Below are 19457 nucleotides of genomic sequence, written 5' to 3' on the forward strand. Positions count from 1 at the left end.
AAGAATGGGCCAAATTTCTTATCATTTTGATGATTCCAGAACCTTGCAGATGCTAGATGCTAGATGATCAACCTTTTCTGATCGATTCCACAACGCTTCTTTCACAATGCAATCGCATGACCATAACTGGTCTTTACCTTTAACCGAAACCCGAACATTCAAAGCAGTCAATATTTGTATGAACCTATTTAGATAGTGACAAGCATTAATTTTGCGAACATTCTAGGAGAGGTGATTTGAAAACAGTAGCAGTGGGAACGACCGCCCCCGTTGTCGCAAAAGAAATAGAATAACAGAAGAAAAGAGAGAGAGAGAGAGGGGGAGGGGGAGAGAGAGAGAGGGAGAGGGGGGGAGGGGGAGAGAGAGAGAGAGAGAGAGAGAGAGAGTAGAGCGAAAGAGGGAGGGAGAGAGAGAGAAGTAGCGCGCTTTAGGCATGCAGCTTCGACTTCTATCAGATCGAAGCCTAGAATCTTCATGAAGCGGTTTATAATAGAATTTTTGTTAATAAACGGTTTAAAAACTGTCATATCGTTTTTGCATCCCACAACCCATTGTGAGGTTCCTTGAACCTTTATGGTATAGAATTACAACTCTATAAGTATCAGTGTCCAGGGACTCGTTTCACAAAGCTTTTTTTCAATGACAAATGCAAAAATCAGTGACAAATCGGCTGATAACCAATCAGAAGCAAGGATTTCAGTAGCTTATAACAAAAACGATCACTTGTCACTGATGACAAGTTTTGTGAAACGCCCCCAGGACATATTGTTATTTAAATCAAAGATCAGGCAAGCTTTCCTGTAGGCTAGACACTGCTCAATGTTTGAGAAGAGACACAGAAATAAAAGGCATCTTATCAAACGGGTGCAAAACAATTATGCATGCCACAAAAGAGATTTTAGGGGGCCGTCTCTCCTGCTGAAACTTATTTATGCAAATGCTCTTCATTAACTTATAATTAAATAGTATAAATATAACATATAGGTCATTTTTTATATATTTTCAGTTCACCTTACTCTGGTAAATTGATCGGCTTTTTAATGCTACACTAGCAGCTATATTTCATTTTCTATTTGCCTTTGCACGCTAATTTGTGATTTCTTTGCCGTGTTGCAATTTGGGCTCGTTTCAAAAACACCACTGTCCGCATTAACACTGCTCTGAGAGCTGTAATAGTCTATCGCTATCGCTGTCTTTCTTTTGTCTTCTTTACCTCCGGCAGAAACAACAGAGCAACTAGTCTTGTCCAACTTGCTCAATTTCTTTGGTTCTTTCACGGGAATTTCTTTAATTTGGTCACAACTTGTATCCTCTTCTTCATCATCCACGTCTTGTTTTATTCCAGCATACTTGCCGTGGATTCCATCGATAATATGGTTCAATTCTAAGGAACAGTTATCCGTCGAGACTGAATTCTGCTTTGCGCGATCCCCTATTACCTCCACAGCGCCCTCTGCTGTCACGCAGTTCTGACTCTCCTCGTCAAGTTGCGTTACCTCCTTCACGACTGTCTTGTATCCAGTCTCGGGTATGCCAATATCGGATGCGCGTCTACCGAAATAAGGTGGGCGTCCTTTCCCGTGTTTCCCTGGCAACAGCTTGTTTAACCGTTCCATTTCGATAGCTGCTGATAATCTGTTACCGCTCGGTTCGACGTTGACTTTGGGCAAGACAGCAGATGGTGGCACCGGAACGGCCGCCGCACATATCTCGTAGTTACCTGGTACAAGACATGAACTCGTCTGGTCGTCTTTCTTCAGCTTGCTGTCACTTGCTGTGATTCAACAAGAAGAAAGAAAAATGAAGATATCATAACCATTACCAAAAGGAGATTGTCATTTCGCCTTACATCACAAGAGAGGCATGTAACCTACTAAGAGACATGTACGGTGCTGCGACCTCAAGACAACTATATACCAAGTATACACAAACACTTTATTTGATGAGTGTTTGTAAAGGCTCGTTCGGAAATGACGCGGTCCCGACGCGGTCCCGACGCGGTCAACCGCCGCAAACAAAATAATGGCAACTTACGCGTAACAAAGGTCCTGCGCGTATTGAATGAGCTCTGTATAAAGGTCATTTACACAGCTTAAAACACCATTTTGAAAAAGCAATGATTTTTTTCTTCTTCTGCCTTTTACATTAGTGGAAAAACATATTTAAAAAATCCATCGGTGTTTTGCTATTCTGACTTTTTCCGGTCAGTAGTGCTTTAGCTAGGAAGCGAGGAGAGTCATGTGACCCAAAACCGGAATAAAATCAATGCTCGATTTCTAAACAGATTCCGTTTTTGTTCAAGCGACTCTACTCGCTTCCGTGCGATCGCATGAAGAGCACGGACACTGTCATGTGTCACATGCTTTTGATAATCGGATCACAGGGAGATCGTATAGTTTGTGGTCGGCTTAAAGGGACTTGGTAACATTGTTTAGATGAGAGAAAATGGTGCGATGGTAATGATTTCAATGCTTGATGTACAATTGAAGATAATCTGAAAGTTTGAGTGAAAACAGACCATTATTATTGATAAAAGTTGGGGAAATCTGATCTGATCGATTCATTCATTCTCCCAACTATATTATTGCAATTTAATTACGTTTTAGGTGAAAGTAAATTGTCACAACGCAATAAATTGGCTCTATAAAACATTCCAGACATGTTGAAAGTTTTTTTAAAGCCTGTCTTATGTCTTATTTTCATGGGGAAATGGTTGGAAGAATTAACGGTTAGAGGATTTCGCACAGTGACGCCTTCAAAGAAAACAATTAATATCTTTGTGGTTTGAGAATTTGTTCAGGATTTTTTGTATATTACAGGGTTAGTACGATAGAAGGAATATAATAAGTAACATTTTATCCAACAATTACGCAGTTTTCTCATCAACCTTCAACAATGTTACCGAGTCACTTTAATATAAGAAATGATACTTACATAGGCCTAATTGTATCGGTCTGGAGCTACTAGGAGGACTTTTGTCAGTCATTATGTAAGTCATACACCCAGGGAAGAATGAAGTCAGCATCTGAAACGATAAACAAAACATAATAATAATATAATAATAATAATAAAGCGGTGCTTATAAAGTGCTTCCCACCGAAGCATCTAGGCGTATGTCTCTAAATGACATACATGTTAGACATTGTCACTACCCATTGCAGGACAAATCTGGCTTACGCCCCTGCCCCCCCCCCCTCCCCCTCGATCAAAACATTGATACAACCGTCTTGTAAAGATTACGCTTCCTATACCAACAGTGTCCCCCCCCCCAGCCATATATGGGTCCTTTTCCATGCCAATTTCAGTATGCGCCATTGGTGTTATTGTCGTTGTTGTTCTTGTTGTTCTTTTCTTCTTCATGTTCTTCTTTTGGACTCTTTTTGTTCCTGAATATTGACATATACCCAAGAGCTTTTGTACTTCTTGCTACCATGTCTTTTAAATTCAACTTTGTTTACGCCATTGGAGCATCGAGTTGAAAATCAGGCGTCCAGTTACGAAGTCACGTGACCTTTTGTAAACGCATGTCGGCCCTCAAAGTGAAGAGCTTACGAACTTTAAGTACAAGAATTGATATTGTATTTTCTTGTTTTCTTCGTAAATTAGTCATGATTCATGGTGTATTTTCATCTGTTTCATCCAAATGTTGTTCTAGACGAAACCCTTAAATGTGACATTCATGTGGATTTCATAAATTAAATGTTTGAGTTGATTCATTTGTAAAATCCTACTGGTCCCATCTTAAAGGGAAGTTCACCCTGATATTAATTTACTTTCGATAGAAGCAGAAAAATGAGAGCAACATGTCAGTGAAAAGTTGAGCAAAATCCGATTAAAAATACTTAAGTTATGATTTTTTAAATTTGCGATCTATCAAACAAAAATTGGCAACTCTGTCACATATCTTGCGAGCTTCCCTCCCATTTGCTTTGTACTAAAATATATTCAAAAATGTTCCCTAACGAAAAGTGAAATCATACATGCACCCCAAATATATGTAGGCCCTATTGCATATATATTGTTATACAACCCCTGTATGAAACAAATCTTTAATCCTTTCATATTTTAATACTATGCAAGTTCTCATCAGAAGACAGTCTGGGTTAATATTCAGAGTGTTATTCAAAATAACTGCAAGGTTCATTATTATTTCATTTTAGACAAATTGTCCAAAGATACGCTGGTACCCTTTACTTTGCTGTCACGGTAATAAACTTTTAATTGTTTCTATTTTTTATAACAGCCTTGAATACAATATTGATATTAAGTCACTAAATCGGATAATAAATCAATCAAAGGCTGTTGTTATGGTGGCTGTTTTCATCTTGTAAACTTGTCAAGATTCGGCGGCGTAGCTTAGGGGGCAGGGTTACGAGTGGAAAAGAATACAGACCGTAGTGTTGAAACACTTTAAAGCCCATCTGCACTAGTTCGGCCAGGAGGGATTAGACCTCCCTGCAAGTTCACTGAGTCCAAAGTTCAAATCAGCTCCAATTAACATAAGGGAAAGGGGATCATGCATGGGGGACCAACATGCACCGATTAGGCATTGATTGCTATATAAAGGGCGCAAGTAGTGCAGTGGGGCTTTAAACATTCTGATCGTTACCTTCTTGAGGCTCTTCCTGAACACTCTGCTGGTGACGGCATAGATGATTGGGTTTATCATGACACTACTCTTAGCGAAGAGAGAAGGTAGAGTAGTGGCCGTCAGCGAGAGCAGTTCAGATCCACCAAAGACAACAATCATTGACGTAATGGCATACGGTGACCAGGCCACCAGGAAAGCAATGGCGATGGCGATAAGGGTCTTCAATAACTTCTGTTCTCTGTGATGATAAATGACAGTAGAAACCCATTATAACAAAATCGGTCAAGTAATTGCGACAGGAAACAATTATCTAATTTATCTGTGATTAAAATGCAGGTTAACACCATTTTAGCGAAAAGCGGGGGTAGTTTGAAGGGCAGAAAGAAACATATTCTGATAATATTTCTCTGAAATACGATTTCAGGACCCACCATAACTTATTTTTCTTTATTATACGATTTCAAAGCAGGTCCATTTTATGCCACGATGGTCCAAACAGAAATGGGTAAATGCCTGACATTTTTCAATGAAATCGTAAAAAACAATAATGGGGATCATTTGATGTTGTTCTTGTTGCTGCCGTTGTTGTTCCTTTTGTTGTTGTTGTGTGTGTTGTTTGTTTTTTTTTGGGGGGGGGGGCGGGAAGCTGAGTGGAAAAAAAAAGAAGAAACAATTCATCCATGTGTAATACAGAAGTTTATGGCACTAACACAGAGAGTGCAATTTGGTGTCATAACTTATCGATTCGTGGGGTTGAAAAAACCATCCGCACTCTTTAAAAGCGCATCGGGTTCGAAATGAGGGCGCCATCTCGTGTTTCAAACCAACCATTGGTCTGAGTAAATCGAGGCTGTGTCATTATAGCCTTACATTCACGAAATATCTATTTTTGATCAAGGTAGAGTATTATTAGCTAATATACAAGTATTTATATTGTTTATGACGAAATAGAGCAAGGTTATCAATCATACTTCACTGCGTAAATGTGATTGTAACACGTTTCTTTCCTTTTTCCTTCTGACATACATTTTATGCAATGGTTTCTATTTGAAATAAATAAGCAAGATGAGTTGTGTTGGGTCATGAGAAGTATCCATTTAGACATTTCTCACCTTGAAAGAAAGGTTCTCACTATCACCACATTGGAATAAAATTGTGTTCACACTTGTTATTATAGAATATCTAGCCCTTTGATAAAACAATGTGCAGTTCGGAGCACCCGATAGTGTAAGATGCGCTGGGCTTTGTCCTAATGACCTTGAGAAACTTTCTCGACAGAGTCTATTTCGCTTTAGCGAGTGCACCTCGTCAGGCGCGTAGCCAGATTTCGATGTTTTTTTTTTCTTGTTTTTTTTTTTGGGGGGGGGGGGCACATACATGTAATCGATCGAGGTAAAAAAAAAAAGGGGTCTAAAAAAGTTCAACCGATCTTGGAAATTTTAGGGGGCACGTGCCCCCCCCCCTCCCCCCGTGACTACGTGCCTGCACCTCGTCCCACGCACCTAGATCTGTGCAGCATTTCGAATGGCATGTCATAATATTAAAGAGTTCACCTTCTTCTTCTATTCCTCTCATGTGTCTTGATGCTGTTGGACGTAGCCCATCGTGGCATTCTCCTCGTCGTGAGAAAGATACAGATGTAGCAATACATCATGATCACGATGCTGGATATGAACGTTAAGAACATCATCGCGAGTACGTAAGACATGATCTGAGGTTGATCACTATCCCATCTCACACTACACCAAGCACCTGTTCCTTCATAGGTGAATTCACCCCAACCGGCTAGTGGAAACACGGCCCAGGCGAATGAGAACACCCACGGTATGGATATCATCAAGAAGGCCTTGGGGTACGTCACCACGATGCCTGCACATAGAGAGAGAGAGAGAGAGAGAGAGAGAGAGAGAGAGAGAGAGAGAGAGAGAGAGAGAGAGAGAGAGAGAGAGAGAGAGAGAGAGAGAGAGAGAGAGAGGAATATTTAAACCGATGTACGCATAATAATACACAGGGATATATCGAGTATAAACATATAATTACAGCGTTTCATCCCCGTGATAAGCTCTCCGAGATCTTTTGAAATTGAGGTATTGTTCAGTGTTTAACAGTGAAATAAAAGTTTTTACATTCTACAGCCATAACATTAGATTACTATTTAGCACATAAATAACGCAGAAAGTATTTCATTAAAACGTTTTTGGTATTTAAGTTCAGTCCTCACTAATTTTATCACATTCATTTGAACATTGATTTTTGAATTTACCGAAATGTGGTTTTGTGATGACAAGATATCGATCGACAGCGATCACAGCATGGGACATTAACGAGTTGAGACCAAGGAACGTCATGATGAATGCATATCTGCCAAAGAAAAAAAAGAAGGAGCGTTACAAAATGTAAACTGATCAGTTTATCTTGTGATAATAAAACCTATAATAGGCCATTCTAACAAAACGTGAACAAACGATTCTATCGTTTTGCATCCTCAAAAATGCCCTGAAGGTAATATTGTTTTGTTACTGCATTGATGGATTTAATCACTGTAACTTCAAACCACCATTACTATTAATTGAAGAGCACTTGATTCTTAATATAGATTCTTATTGTCCAAATACAAAAGATATAAATATAGTCATTGGATAAGCACAATAAGCAACATATAAAATGTATATAATTATGGTAAACTACTTTCAAGGGAAAAAGTAATATACTTTTTCGATATGGCATGTTTTTAAAAACGAAATGCAGTTGAATAAAATCATATTATCAAATGCTCTTCAACATTTTAACTGATTACTACACCTCTTTCTTTTTGAAAATGTAAAATCAATGTTTATGAATTACGTGTTCAAATCCTTTTTAAGGCCCTTTAAAGTGCTGGGAGCCCATAATTCGCCCAAAACTGGTGGCAAAATTTCACTTAAATTGTATCATAATATGAAAGAGGATGTCTTTTAAGACACAATTCTGCAAAGATTTCCCCCAAAAAAACTTTGATAAAAGAATACATAATTTAGGATTTCTGTTGTCCGCAGGAAACCTGAATTTTGTATTCTTTCCCATTATGAGAAATTTTGCCATCAATTTTGTTGGGCTCCCAACACTTTATAGGGGCTTTGACGTTATTATTGTTGTTCAATGTGTTAATATTCATTTGCTAAATACTTTTAATGTTGTTAATGTTTCCGCATTGTATAATTAATTAACAAGCTACCTCTGAAGACGGAAATATGAACAAAATATCTTGTGATATTACTTAATCTCGATAAAGAATGACCTGCAATGCTAAAATATAACCTCAATATGAAGCTACATTTATCTGGCGTCACATTAATGTGTATGTTAACAATACCATGTTATCTGCTAAATCCCTACCCACCCTTATCCCATTTTTCTAACAAGTGGCCCCCTTCTTCTACTGCGTTACGAATGAAGTGTTTCTTGGTTGCAAGACTCATCACCGCTTACGTATGTATGTACCCATCCTTGATTGGGCAAGGGAATACGTTTTTAACACATCATAATACAGTCTCAAATAAATATTCATCTTTCTGACAACATTATTCTCCCTGGAATAATTCAAGGTAAGCTTGTTTATAATTACTTTCATCGTACATTAGAGCTATAGGTCATTATGCCACAGAATTGGATATATCGGCTTGAATGCATGCGTGTGAGGCACACGGGATAGGTGAGAGAGGAACCTAAAGCCCCTCAGTCTGTTTTCTAAGGCATAGCATACTTTCCAACCATCAATAACACATTCAGAAAGAATTTAAAGCTTATCTGCCGTAGTTTACAGGAGGGATTAGACCGCTCTGCAAGGTCACTGGACAGGTGGTTATCTCATCAACTCAGCTCTCAGTTAACATAACAAAAAGAGGATCATAGGGGACCAATAGTCACCGATTAGGCATTGTTTGTTATATAGAGGGCGCAAGTAGCTACCAGTAGTGCAGTGGGCCTTTAAACAATATTATTCCTGACTTCTTGTACCTGTTTAGATACTCTATTATTATGTAAGCTAATTTTTTTAATAATCTTTTTATATTTACTTGTTTAGCTTTTTCTCTTGAATATATTGTAAATATTTCTCTCCTTTTTCTTGTTTTACTCCGATTCGCTTTGTCATTATTAAAGTTCTTTTTTTTTTGGGGGGGGGAGGGGGGAGGGATAAGTTGTCCTTATTCCTGTACCATATATTTAAATGTCTTTTATGTCTATATAGGGAACCCTCTGTAAAACAGCGTTTTATGCTAACAACTCTGAGTAGGCCTTCCCTCCGTCTTCCTCGTTTTAGTTTGTCTTTATATTATAATTGTAAATGTCTATATTTTGTTTTTAATTGACGGAAAATAAATACAATACAATGCAAATTAAAGAATATATTCAAAGCATTTAAAGACATCCGCATTCCATTAACTTTATTCCTTTTTGTTTTTGCTGTACTATGTTTTGATGACAAATAACGAAAGGCGCAATTAAGAAATAAAAAGAGTGTATATTCAGAATGATCTTCGCCGTCATTACCACCACCACCACTATTATCATCATCATCACCATAGTCAATACTACCACCTACACCATAATCATCATTCTTCAACATAGGGAATCTATCATTTATACATTTATAATTGAACAATTCAGTCGTAACTGTTGTTGTTGGGTTTATCGGCGCTAGCCATCGATTCCGATGTTTTCCGCCAGGCTGTGTGTGAGGGCGTCTTGCTCTCACTTCTGCTACATGCTCTACGTTTCTGTGATTCTGATACTTGCCCAGTGGGTGAGATAAAGATTTATCTTGGCCTTTGTTATTGGCGAAGTGCAAGTACAGTACGTTTAAGGCCTTTTATAGGCAACTTTCTCAAAATATCAAATCGAATAAAAGACGTATCAAATATGGATAAAACATACACAATTTGGATATAATGTAATCCAATGACAATGACCATTATGAATCTAAAACATGTATTTTGACATTTGGGAGTGAGAGGGGGGGGGGGGGTCTGTAGGCATTAAATGTCAATCTAATAATTAATAACAGTTGAAACATGGAAAAAGACTGATGCCATAATAGAAAAAAAAGGAACTTTAGATGAAATTCCGAGAAAAATATAATGTTATTTACAACATGTATCTATTATGGCGTCAGTCTTTTTCCATGTTTCAACTGTTATTCTGAAACTGGGACGCAGACAAAATAGTGAACAAAATGACTCCATCCCTAAGGGTTTGTCTTGGCTGTTTACCTTTACGAGCATGAACAGAATTTTCCCGGAAATCAACACAAATTCAATTCTCAATCAACTATTCATTGACTGAAACCTAAATATGCTTGATAAACATCAAATCTATGACGCGTGAATTATCCTTGATCGTCTAATGACGAATGCAATGAGAACTGTTGGTGATTTAATATGTTGTGAGAAATATTTTTCATTTTCGTAGAAATAATGTAACTACTCATTTTTTTACCTTTCAAATTTGATTCTAGAGTCTCTCCTAAAATAGATTCAGATATAAAATCCAAGCACATATTCTAGTTTATAAGCTTCGGGCAGCAAGTAACCGCTTTTTTATGTCTTTTTACATTGGGGAAGAAAACAAAACGATTTCTTTGGTGGAACAGATCAAAGAAAATGAATATCAAATTCTAAAAGGGAAAACATGCTGACTTCAACCACTTTCGACATTAAAACCCGTTTTGGGGGTCTTCATTTACTGCAGTCTACAAGATCATCAGAATCCTAATATGATTTCAAAACAACACAGGAACACTAGCAGAAAGTTGATTGGATATAAATTATGAAACATATATTTTAGGGCCTTTTAACTACGTTAGGTTGGTCATAAAACTATGTAAAGAGGGCACCCTCCTATTTCGATAATACCAGTAAAATATTGAACATTTTCCGAGTGAATAATTACATTAGAGGTGTTTTATTGCCTTCTATACTCGTCAATATGAGACGTATAAGCTAGGAGCCTCATTTCACTTCTGGGCCCCGTCTTACAAAGAGTTGATATCAATTGTAACTTTTATTATAACAATGAGAGTTTTCAATCTTCAATGACCAGACTTAAAACAGAGTGAGGTTGATTTCTTATTTCAAAAAGTCTTTTTTGACTTTGAATTGTCTATTCTTGTTTCAGGTCGTTTGAAATTTAAATTCTCTAGATCCTAACAAATTCCATACGTTTCCATAAAAACCCATGACAAAAAAAAAAAAACAAAAAAAAAAAAAAAAAAACAATTAGCTATGATTTTTGTTTATAGCTAGTGCTTTGTGTCCAGATGAAGGTAGTCGGTAGAGAGAAGGAAGGGGAATACACGAGGTAGAAATAAACTTGAAAACAGCAGAAAACACTCGGTATCATTGCACTTGTAGCTGATGATAAAGTGCATCCATTTCATGTAAAACACTTATGGCTAGACAAGTCAATTCATGACTTACAGTGAGATAAATTGCATCATTCATTGTGACGTCTACCGGATGGCTGCAAAAACAACGAATCCAAACATGCATACAAACATGCATAAATAACAGAAATTGTATTAAAGGAAAGAAGGAGATAGAGAGATAGAGAGAGAGGGGGGATAGAGCACTAGAGAGAGAGAGAAAGAGAGAGACAGAGAGACAGACAGAGAGAGACAGACAGAGAGAGAGAGAGAGAGACAGACAGACATACAGTCGGGCAGAGACAGGGAGAGACAGAGAGAGAGAGAGACAGAGACAGCCAGACGGATAGAGAGAGAGAGAGAGACAGACAGACAGACATACAGTAGGGCAGAGACAGGGAGAGACAGAGAGAGAGAGAGACAGAGACAGACAGCCAGATTGATAGAGAGAGAGAGAGAGAGAGAGAGAGATAAAAATGCATAAATAACAGAAATTGTATCAAAGGAAAGAAAGAGAGCGAGAGGAAGGGAGTGAGAGACAAATAATAATAATAAGTTGGTGGGTGTGGAAGCTGTACGGGTGTTCCGGGTCGTGATGAGAGAGAGAGAGAAAGAGAGAGAGAGAGAGAGAGAAAGGGAGAGAGACACAGAGACAGAGACAAACAAAATCAGGAAGTTTGGACATCATTTTCCCAATCTCAGTACAGCCTGATTTTGAAATGGGGGGGGGGGAAGAAACTTAATTCCATTCTTAAATCCTCTGTTTTCATGGTGACATGTCGTTTGAACATCGCTGCAGACATTTGACCCTGTGTTGCACTTACATATTGGACCTAATTAAAGCGATTCCTCTGATAATGAAAATTGAAATATTTGAATGTCATGGGAGTGGTACTACTATGCGTTGGAATTATAAGATTGGTTTTGCTGATGTCGTTTGAACATCAATGCATACATTTGACCCTGTGTTGCACTTACATATTGGACTCCATTAAAGCGATTCCGCTGATAATAGAAATTGAAAAATTGATTTTGAATGTCATGGGAGTGTTACTACAAGTGACCGGGTTCAGCATAGCATGTTGTTTCTTTCGATATGGAATATAACATTAATATCATCAATACAAACAAAAGATACACTTTCATGTGAAGTATCAATTTGTGGAAATAAGAGCGAAACCATGGCAACGTACGTGTTTGCTAATGTTAAAGGCCAATTGATTTTGTCTCATATCTACGTTACCATTACATCAAATATTTTAGTACGAGGAGTGAGCCAAATCAACAGCCCGTTCGAATTTGACCAAGCAGAGACCGAAGTGACATTTCCGATGTTCATTATTGTTTTCATTATATGATACTTTATAAAGTAAGGGAAACATTTTTAGATAGATTTAAGATAAGTCTTTTCACAAATTAATTTTCACCTCTTCCCAGAACCCAACCTTCTCTTTAATTACGGTTAAATCATGGACTACGATATATTTTCTGAAGGCTACCATGAAGCGTAAATTATTGTCAGCATTCAAATCATAATTTAATAAGCGCTCCAAATGCGAGCACTCGCACACACACTTGCGTATGCAACTGCTCCTTGCACATATTTATGAATATAAATAATACGTTTCGCAAAGACGTATCCTTATATACTACACGTTTAAGCTTAACACCTTTCATTTGATGCCTTAAACATGATTTCCTTCCCTATTTGGCTGTTATAATTAATTTCTTTCCGACTATATGCATGAATATTATAAGTTTGATCGCTCATCTAGGTCCTTTCCGGAGGCCGCCATCACGTTCAAGCTCTAGCTTAAAATGGCTTTCTTTTGCATTTTATATATTTTGGAATGATTGTCAACTACGTTTTGTTGTTGAAAGGTATGATTGATTTAATTGCTTTATATAATAATATGATTATAAATGTTCTTTGACTTATGTTAATAATATAGGCCTACATGTACTTAGTTTGTATATTACAAACAAACAATCAAACAATCTAAACTGATTCAGCATTCATCATATCGAATGCTAACGCATCATGCCACTAATAAAAAGAGAATCCGAGAGTGAAACAACATTAAAGCACGTTTCGCTTAACAATGATTAGATTAAGTCACCTAAATCTTTCAATCCCGACTACAGAAAAAGTTCGTTGCCTAGCAACCGTTACATTTCACTTCATGTGTAACACAAGACCTTGCCTAGGACGAGTGAGCTATCCTTGGATGGAGTAAGATGACGAAATTGGATTACACTTTAAAAAAGGTTGTTGCAACCGGTCTGCATATAAAGTCCACTCCATAAACATCACCCGGCATTCTACGGGTGCATACGTATAGGACTAAAAGTAAAAATAAGGATAAGAAAACACTTGAACAAGGAAATCAAGTCGGCTTTGGATTCACTCCGTGAGAAGGTCAAGTGTTGTGGATATTACCTCCCACATACTAACTGTGGACAATTTTGTTTTGGGTGATTGCTACCTTTAATGTAGGAGTACTGGTGATGCTTCTATACTTTCAATTGCTTAGTAACTGAAATTTCATGCTTAATACGGCATTCATGCAAAATGTTTCGATCTTTATTCTTGACTCGTTCTCAATTTTATGCACAAGAATTAATTTGACTGTATCAGCAAAGTTTCTCGTTCTTTTCAAAGGAAACGAAGTATTTTTTCTCTCAAAATCTTTATATACTAGCCTCAATTCCCTTTGGTAACCATTTACATTTCACATTCGTAATTGACTCAAAAGGAGTTTGTACTTTGTCTGTAAAGTACGTCACCTTTTTGATAAAGCTTCTATTTCAGAGTGAAACATTTGCATTAAAGTTGGTATGATGGAAAACACGAAAGTCGTGGAAAGATCATTAATTGTTTTCCTTGATATATACATGATTATACATTCTTATATTTCCTTTGAAGGGTCCTATTTAGATACTACCTCTCATGCATTATTAACTGCCATAACAACTCTGTTTATTAATAAGCCGACACTAAAATGTAAGTTTATATATTTGCACCCATGAAAAACTGAACGTTCATGTAGCTAATAGAAAGTATGCTCATGTCAATCTTTTGAATCGGATTTTAGATTTATAGTTTTATTTATTACAATTTATTATAATTTACATGGTGGTTAACATACGTAGCTAAAATGGATGGGGGGGGGGGGGGGGGGGTAAAGTCAACTTGGTGAATTAACGAATGAGATCCCCTGCCAGTCAGGCCCAAACTCTTGTGATTATAAACCCACGCCATTGCCATTTATATTGTGGAAATAAGAATGGTAACATATACTCACGATATACAACCAACGTGGGCGAAGAGCCAACGGTGTGCATATATGGATGCCGTCACAAAAGGAATCCCCACGACTGTTACGAGCCAATCACTGATGGTAAGTGAGAGAAGGAACATGTTGGTAGGAGTTCGTAAGTGGCGATCCCAGGCGAAAAGAAAGAGTACGACACTGTTACCGATTATGGATATGATGAAAACCAGGGTCAGAAAAGAGCCGGCCAACAGGTGGGCATAACCAGGCCACGCATCCCCATCGGTGTTTTCTTCATTTGTCCCATCCATTACGATTGATGTAAAGTTTTCCATCTGAAATACAAAAATGTAGAAACAATAGTAATGATTTACCATTACTCCAGGAAGATTGTCTAAGCTCAAAATAACAATAAATCATTCATTGGTTTAAAAAAAAAAATTGCTCGTATTATGATATTGGGTATGATTAAATAATATTTACATAAACATGATGACTATATAGTTCGCTTTAATGTCACCGGGGTATTTGAGAATGTATACCGCCTTGTCTGAAAAGCAGCTGTTGTCTGTTCGTACACGATTAGATAGACATTCAAACTCCAACCAATTAATGAAATAGCAGGCACATGTAAAACACATTCGGTTACCAGGAAAGCATCTTCACACAACTAATATTCCTTGAAAGTACTCTGTACTTCTTCCTCCTGCTGATTAAACCTTGAGAGTCTATCAAGTCTTCGACTCAACGCTAGATTGTAAAACCCAAAACAAATCATGCTTTAACAATCGTCTAAGTAAATGATTTATGAGGTCAATGCCACCATGGTTATTAAGGTATGGTAACGTATCCTATTGGAGTCGATCAGTGACCGTTAAGCCAATCCTTCGGGGGTCGAAAGTAATTAGCTGCAATTTTGGTGAACTGAAAATGGCGCCATCGAGACGTACATTTATATAGTTTACATCGAACTCCTATGAAGCCATACGCCATCAACACAAGTTAATTGTTTCAGTCTCTTTGCATTTCTCGTTATAAGATTTTCTCTGGTTTTGCTCTCTTTCTTTCTCAAACACATATATACTCCCGCACACCCTCACTCAATCTCTTTCTATTTATTTTATATCTGTGTATAATCATCTCTACTTCCCCATCTCTGTGTAACTATCTCCCTCTCTCTCTCTCTCTCTCTCTCTCTCTCTCTCTCTATCTCTCTCTCCCTCTACTATCTCTCTCTCTCTCTCTCTCTCTCTCCCCCACCTTTCTCTACCATATATCTCCCACCTCCCTCTCCCTTTGTCCCTACAATCATCATATCACTCTCTCTCTCTCTCTCTCTCTCTCTCTCTCTCGCTCTCTCTCCCTCTCTCTCTCCCTCTCTCTCCCTCCCTCTCCCTCCATCTCTATCTCTCTATAGTCTCATCAGGGTCAAAAACATAACAAACAAACAAACAACATTTAGAATATGCTACTCTCTAAAAAAAAATCGAGTGATCACGGACGTCACTCCTCTGGAGAGTGAATATGTAGTGAAAATAGAGTGAACATTCACTCTTTTCTTCTTAGAGAGCACTCTAAAATCAATCGATTTTCACTCCTCAACAAGTGATCACGGACGTCACTCCCAAGAAAGTGAAAATAGAGTGACAATTCACTCTTTTTTTTTAAAGAGAGTACCGTGCTTTCGAGCAGTTTGTTTAGCTTTATTGTAGAGTTGTCTGAAGACTCGAATGGTTGAAACACTTGACTGAATATGCGACGGCCTTCAATTAAGAAAGGTACGTGTAGGATAATGATTAAATCTTTCACATCCCACACAAGGGGGTTAATTTCCTCTTCTCAAGAGCACTGAGACAAACACTCTTGAATATTGCACTATATTACGATAAACATCATGTTTTGGCCATCCTCTCATCTTCGGTAGATATGAATACATAATATATGAACGAAAGACGGTGGATAAAATAATGTCACGAAATTGGTTTCATTTCGTAGATAGCTATTTCGGCGTAAATGGCGTAATTCAAGTTACATATACGATGCTATAGTCACGTGTCAATTTATAAAATGTTTGATCGTGCATGTTTTCGACAGTTTTAGTCTAATTACTTTTCTACCATGAATAATTACTTGTTCTCTTCTGTTTAGTTTTATAGATTAAAACTAGTGCTTTCATTTGATATATGGTTTGTTTCAATCTGATATTTGAAAGTGAAGTTATATCAATGTTTATGTAATTCTTGGAAACCTAACGAGAATAACAAATGTCTAAGAAATGTGTATATAAATCAAGTGTCTGAGGTGTAGATGAGTTTCCTGTCATAATCTACATAATTGCCGTCGCCCACTGGGCACACTTACTCTGTAAGGCAATTAGGCTATGTTTGGATATTTGCCCAATAAAGTATTGCGTGCAACGAAATGATTGAGATGATCGTTTGCATGTCTTTCCATGAGGAAGCCTAAGGTTGATTTCTGATCTTAGGTGACGACCATGGTTAGAATCTAGGTTGTGTTTGTTGGGTCTTTTGCGTTCTAGCATTAGACAATACCAGGGGTTGCTCTTTCGGTGGTCCAGTGACCGTGGTCTGGTAGTGGTCTGGTAGTGGTCTGGTAGTAGACGGATGGTAGGGACTACTGCGTAGCAGAGCCGGTGGCATGGTCGAGTAAGCTGACTGTACAAAGACAGACGGTCTGGTTGTTTGAAGGTGCATGCATGAAGCAAACTGGTGCGGCCAATGGAAGTTGCATGCACAAGCAGACTGGTATAGACGTCTAAAAGGTGCATGAAGCAAACTGGTGCGGCCAATTGGAGTTGCATGCACAAGCAGACTGGTATAGACGTTTGACAGGTGCAGAAGCGGAATGGTTTAGTCGGCTGGTGGTACACGACGGTACAACGGTTGGTAGTAGACGGTGGTGAAGTACAGACCTGTGACGGTCTGGTAGTGTCGACTGGACGGTGGTCGAGAGGTGGTGTCAACGTCAACGGGGCAGTATATCTCTGCCAAACGGATCCACGGCGAAATTTATACCGGACTAGGAAAACCTGCCAGCAGGAGGCATCCTGACAAGATAAACTGCTGGGAAGAACATCGACAGGAACCGGTTTCGTTACATGTGGTGGCAGCAGTGGGATCCAGTGACAATGGCACAAGGAAGAAATAGGCAGAATCGACCAACGCCAGGAGAAATGATGAAGCAATTAGAAAGGAGTATGACAGAAGTTGATCAAATGATGGAGCAACTACGTGCTTCGATGAGTCAGGTACCAGTTGCAGACCCAGAACCAGGCCGCCAGGAAGCATTTCCCCCAACTCTGAGTGGACAAACTGCATCAGGACCAACTGCAGATTCACAGATGCCAGCGGCACAGCGGGTTAGATTTAGTTCAACGCCCCGAGAACAAAGTAGACGGCTGCCCAGTGCAGGAACTGGAGTTCATATTACACCACCGCTTTTCTCTCCACCTATGCATGATGTGGGGAGGGCAAATGATGCATTAATCGGCAGACGACCCCATATGGTACCTGACAGATTTGACGGTCGCAGTCCTGTCGAGGATTACTTGCACCATTTTGAGGCATGTGCTGGAGTAAACAAATGGACCAAAGTAGAAGCAGTGCAGTTTCTTGCTGCAAGTTTGAGAGGATCTGCTGTGAAGTTGTTAACCCAACAGCCTGGAGTGGATTTGACATACGACGAGTTGGTATACAGACTCATGAACCGGTTTGGTCTTGGAGGTAAAGCTGAGGTATACCTAGCAGAGTTGAGACAGCGTCGTCGGCAACCAAAGGAAAGTCTCCAGGAATTAGGACAAACGATACGGGAGCTGTGTGCATTGTCCTACCCCGAGTTCGATGAAAAAGGACAAGACCGACTAGCCCGTGGGCATTTTCTGGATGCCGTAGTAACACCAGAAATAAGAGAAGGATTGTTCCGTGCTCAACCTCGCACGCTTAATGATGCCGTGGAAGCAGCTTTAAATACTGAGGCCTTCCTGAGGATGGAGGGTCAGAGAAACGAAGTGAAGCGTTCAACCACGTACAGTCGAGCACTGGAAGAGTGTGAGGTTTCAGCCATCCGAGAACAGCAACCAAGGAATCCTACTATCGATGAGATAGTAAAGAAGGTATTAGATGCCTTAGACATGAGAAATGGGAGGAATACGATTAAACCATATGTACCAGATAGGAGACCGGAACAAACCATGCCAACTAAAGTCTCGGAACGGAGGGATAACCGGTGTTTCAACTGTAATGAATTGGGACACTGGAGGAACCAATGTCCTTATCCAAGGAAAGTTAGGGGAGGAACAGCACCACCAGCAGCAGAGAAAGCAAATACAAACTTGCAGGGGGCAACTGCAAATGGGATGACAGATGAAGAGGAGCAGACCAGAGTTGGTTCGTCTCAGGATCCTAACAGGAAAGGACTTTTCCTGGAAGGGAAAATCAATGGACAGTCCTTGAAATTACTGATCGACACCGGAGCCACCAACACTTTGATTTCAGATAAGGTGTTTGACCGGATAGAGGAACATAGAAGATCTGAGTTATTACCAGTGACCAGCGTGGTACTACAAGCAGATGGGACCCCGTTGAGGACCAGAGGTAAATCAAGGCTGGAAGTGCAGATCGGAGATTCACTTGTCACTAAAATGGTTACTGTGGCCAGCCTCAAGAACGAAGGCATTCTTGGGCTAGATTTCCTAGTTCAAATTAATGCCGTACTTGACTGCCAGAAGATGGAATTGAGGACCGAATGGGGCATAATTCCATGCCTAGATAGTGAAGGAGAATCATTCTGCAAAAGGATAGTAGCGGGGGAGGAATACTTAATTCCTCCAGGACACGGAATGGTGCTAGCAGACAGAGTAACGGGTGAAAAGATAGCACTGTGTGAAGGACTGGTAGAATCTCCTGTGAACCCAACCGAGTTATGGAAAAAGGGACCCATCGTTGCCAGATCTGTCGTGAAGGCAGATGAAGATGTGTTGCCTGTCAGGGTGTTTAATTCAACAAGGGAACAGGGGATCACAAAGGCAGGCACTGCCATTGCCTCATTGTCAGCGCTGGAAGAAGTGGGCACAGAAATGTGCAACCAGACGATGCCCATTGAAACCAGTGCAAGCAGAAACATGCCACCCGACAAGCAGGGAGACAAGGACGTTGATGCCCGACGTACGACT

At 39.2% G+C, this 19457-nt stretch overlaps 1 protein-coding gene across 1 annotated transcript; it reads right to left on the reverse strand.

Moving 5' to 3' along the window:
- Positions 1-373: 373 nt before the first annotated feature.
- LOC115918468 (rhodopsin-like) lies at positions 374-14597 on the reverse strand. Its single transcript, XM_030979940.1, has 6 exons — positions 14297-14597; positions 6855-6952; positions 6145-6460; positions 4610-4829; positions 2935-3025; positions 374-1774 (listed from the first exon to the last, which is right to left on the reverse strand). Exons 1-6 carry the CDS (start codon positions 14575-14577, stop codon positions 1056-1058), a joined length of 1725 nt encoding a protein of 574 aa, XP_030835800.1. The 5' UTR covers positions 14578-14597; the 3' UTR covers positions 374-1055.
- Between the last annotated feature and the right edge of the window lie 4860 nt (positions 14598-19457).

This window comes from Strongylocentrotus purpuratus, unplaced genomic scaffold (assembly GCF_000002235.5).
Source record: "Strongylocentrotus purpuratus isolate Spur 01 unplaced genomic scaffold, Spur_5.0 spur5_scaffold_10, whole genome shotgun sequence".
Lineage (NCBI taxonomy): Eukaryota > Metazoa > Echinodermata > Echinoidea > Camarodonta > Strongylocentrotidae > Strongylocentrotus > Strongylocentrotus purpuratus.